Source organism: Bombyx mandarina, chromosome 23 (assembly GCF_030267445.1).
Source record: "Bombyx mandarina strain Sakado chromosome 23, ASM3026744v2".
Lineage (NCBI taxonomy): Eukaryota > Metazoa > Arthropoda > Insecta > Lepidoptera > Bombycidae > Bombyx > Bombyx mandarina.
This window is the reverse complement of record NC_143229.1, coordinates 3,997,388-4,001,654: the sequence shown is the minus strand read 5'-3', so window position 1 is coordinate 4,001,654 and position 4,267 is coordinate 3,997,388. Positions and strand designations below refer to the sequence as shown.

The 4,267-nt window shown below is 37.7% G+C and overlaps 1 protein-coding gene across 1 annotated transcript; it reads right to left on the bottom strand.

Moving 5' to 3' along the window:
* Positions 1-1,578: 1,578 nt before the first annotated feature.
* On the bottom strand, positions 1,579-2,325 carry LOC114251002 (GILT-like protein 1). Its single transcript, XM_028185147.2, has one exon. It carries the CDS (start codon positions 2,308-2,310, stop codon positions 1,624-1,626), a length of 687 nt encoding a protein of 228 aa, XP_028040948.2. The 5' UTR covers positions 2,311-2,325; the 3' UTR covers positions 1,579-1,623.
* Between the last annotated feature and the right edge of the window lie 1,942 nt (positions 2,326-4,267).

Sequence of the window (4,267 nt, the reverse complement as noted above, 5' to 3'; positions counted from 1 at the left end):
TCCGTGACCATTCGAGAATGTACTAATTTTCTGTGCTTATTTTGAATTCGTTAACGATCTCATTAGTTTAAAAGTTAATTCAAATTTCTATGGAGTTAGAACCCTTGCCGCTAAGGGTGGTGTTCCAACTGCATACAAGTTTAAGTTCACTTTTACGCTATCGTGAACGTTAAAAACTTGCACTAAGCACACTGGAATTAGTTAATTTCGAGTCCACATATGTAGTTACTTCTGCTAGATTTTCAATTTGGTCAATAACAATAGAACAGCTACTAAATGATCATTCCTGAAGTCATTTAACACTAGGAACGCCTATAATTTATGCTAATACTAACGCCGATCAACGAATTAATACACCTAACCAGTAACCGTTCTTGAGAAGAAACTTAGAAGTAATTGTGGTAGGACCTCTTGGGAGTCCGCACGGGTAGGAACCACCACCCCGCCTATTTCCGCCGTGAAGCAGTAATGCGTTTCGGTTCGAAGGGTGGGGTAGCCGTTGTAACTATACTGAGATCTTAGAACTTATATCTCGAGGTGGGTGGTGCATTTACGTTGTAGATGTCTATGGGCTCCAGTAACCACTTAACACCAGGTGGGCTGTGAGCTCGTCCACCACCTAAGCAATAAAAAATAAAATAAAAAAATAAAAATGTAACCCTGTAAAAAAAGTGGTAAGTCCATGTTATGACGACTCGTATTCCAATGCACAATGCATTGTCGGGACAGTAATGACGATCGTTTGCAAACCATTACAACCAAAAGGACAGGCTAAATATCAAATTACATGTAGTGTTCCATTCGTATTTTGCAACTCTACGTGCCTTTAGTATTTCTGCCATATGTTTTGTGGGAATACCAATATAATATATTGTTTTATTGCTAAGTTGGGTAGATAAGCTGACCGCCTATCTAGTGTTAAGCTGGAGCTCATAGAGATCAACAACGTAAATGCCACCACCTACTTTGAGACATGAGTTCTAAAGTCTCAGTTTTTCCAGTACAACAGCTTCCCTACTCTTCAAACCGAAACGCATTACTACTTCATGGCAGGTAAGTGTATCTACCCGTAGGAACTCACTAGACGTTGTATCATCAGTAAATATATTATATCAATTAGTTCTAACTGTATTTTATTAATGTGTGATTAATGCCGAGAATATTATCATCGAGACTAAGTGGTAATTTGACATATGAAAGCAAAACACGAAGTTTTCGTGTTAAAAGATAAGCAAGGCCACTGTTTGCAATGTAATAACGAAAATGCTATCATTTAGCTTATCGTCTGAAATAACACAGCTATTAGCTATATCTCTGCTAGCCGATTGTCCAATTGCCGAACTTTGACGATTAAAAGGCGGCAAAAGTTGGACATTTAGCAGAAAAGGAGCCTCGGAGCATAGGGGCCAACTAAGATAAAACTTCTCAAATTGTCAATTGAGTAGCGGACTTAAAACAGTTTAGCAAGTAGCTATTTCATTTTCTGTTTAATGTTTGTAATTAAATTAAATGAAGACGATTCAAAGAATTCAGTTTCTTTTGAACAGGAAGTTTGGATAACGCAATGAAACTCGCTAATGTTAATTAAAAAAGTTTTTAATAAATCCAATTAACATTGGTGATCTAAATTTGACAACTAGTAATATCATTGTTCGGGTCGTCAAGTAAAGCGAAGCAAATCAAACTGGGCAGTCTCCTGAAAGCTTCGTTGTGGCGATTTCTATCAATCTCATCATTAAGAACGATCGAAGGCACGAAATTAATAACTGCCATTGGTTGGGCAGCGGCTGCTTGAGCTCTAGTGTCCAACTCATCACCAACATTCGCAACACAATGGTCCAAATTGACCAGATCCAAGCCAGCCTCACGCGCGCAGACGTATGAGCCTTGTATAAAAGACGGGAAAGGCGGAGCGTATTCGCATTGCATGTAGCGTACTTGGGCATCCTGGTTCCCGCGCAGCATATTTAAGGCACACCGATGAACTCTATTCGCCCAGCAGTCGTTGACTCCAAATTGGCAAGTAAACTGTCCATTCTCAAAACGCGTTCTACCCCAAGGTACGTATTCAATTTCTAGGTATTCTTTGTACAGGTCATAGGCTTCTTTAAGCTGTTGGCTGATGAAGTTCACGGTGTCGGAACATCCGGCGCTAGTGCCGACACTGATTTTGATCTTTCCGTTAACAGTTTGGAGAGCTTCAACGTATGTGCAGGCTAGCACGAGACACAGAATCACTTTCACGCTCATTGCGACTGCTCGGTGCATGCGTGTGGAACGAACTGACACGTTATCAAAAACACTATACATTTATTAGATTATATTAATTTGCCCCTGTAATATATACTTTAAGAATCATGGCGGATAATAACTAGATAAGGCTGCCTTGAATTAGAAAGATAAAACTGAAATGTCTATCGATTAATTATATTATTTAATAATTATGTATGTACTTGTTTTATTAAATATTTTTTGCTGATGATATAAACTAATACTAAAGGTACCACCATCATACTCGTTGCTGCCGCAAAGCAGTCGTATCTTCCTATCTGAACTTCTTCTTTTTTCTCCACCCTATCCCACTAGGTGGCGTCGGCACAGCGAAATTTTCTATTCCATTCTCTTCTATCAGATCATCTTCTTGCTCTCATCTCAACACTCACTCCTCTCTCTCTCTCTTACATCGTCATTCACATACTCCATCGATGTTTTCTTCGGTCGACCTCTTTCCCCTCTACCTTGCACTACCATTTCCATACATCTCCTAGTCCGTGACTTCCTATCTGAACGATGGCTGCATTCACGTTGTGACGTCTGTGAGGCTCCCCTGACTTTCAGTGGTATCGGAGATAATCAACATCACAACGTAAATGTCGGGACTTTCCTCAAAAAAAAGGGCAAACCTTCACTTGTTGGATAGTATCGAGAACTTTGACTGATTTGTGTAATAAAATACAAACCTCCAAAATACTAGAAATTTTGTAAACTTCATAAAACAAAACAAATCTAAAACAATCCCTTTGTTCTCGGGAGTTTCCCTTCCCCTTTCAAAGTATTTCAAGGTAATCTCATAAGATTACATCACAAAAACTCAAACTCTTTAAGCTTCCATTTTTATTCGGGAAATGTGTTTTGCGGGAAAATTTTCTTGTATAGAATAATAACAAGTTTGAAGATAAATTTAAGATAAACTGGGAAGCATTAGTTTATGGGAAGACTTTCATTTTAACTTTGAACTTTGCAGCTTAATTGAGATAGGTCTTATAGATCTGGAATAGGAGTTTTAAACAATGCTCTTAATTAATACTGCATTTTATGTATTTATAAAATAGTAAATTTAATTAGTTTTTCAGATATACTAGATTCGTTATAAAATATATACAACACTAATCTGTTTTAGATTTACATCTTAAAGTAAAACCATAAAATAAAATAAAAGTACACTAAATTACGCCCCTAAAATTAAAAAAGTGCAAAATCCCTAGAGGGTAGTAAAAACGAGCCTAATAAGTCACCTTAATCTTAATTCACTGCCTCCAAACACCAGGTATTCAATTACGATGAACATGTTAAAAAAATGTCAGAACCCCCGCCAAGTGCGAGACCAACCACAGTATTAATGAAATTGACTTCCCTCGGGATCTTCAGAGACCCCTAGGTTCCGTACCCTCAACTCGATCGGCATTGTTTCTAAACTATAAGATAAAGGTATCGATGCTGTATCATATTAATGAGAGCCCATCAAAGTTGAAAGGTTGGTTTTAATGAAGTTCAACTGATACGGCAAATCTTTGGAACAAGATCAAAGGCTTGATTAAGTTAACGACGAAAATGTATTATGTATAGTGTCTGTCACGTGCTAATTTCTGGTCAATACATTATTGTAAAGATGTTCAGTGTGGCAGAGAAAAAGAATATATTTAGTGGTCATAAGTTTGGTCATAAGTGCTTCAACTGTTTTATTTATTTATTTTACAGTTGTTCATTGCTGGATTTATTAGGATATTAAGTCTAAACTTCACGTTGGAAATGAATCATATCTCACACCTTAATGTAAACGAGAATCCAGTATGCTATAGAACAGATTTAAACTTTGTGGAAACAACCGCAGAATCTCATCAACCACCTCACATGAAAATAGCACGTAACGCCCTCGCTAATGTTAATTAATTCCATCACCACACACAAAGTGGCATCTCCGGTGACTTCGTCCCTACTACCAATTTCAGTCGACAACCGACGAAGAGAGTTAACGACTCCATACGTC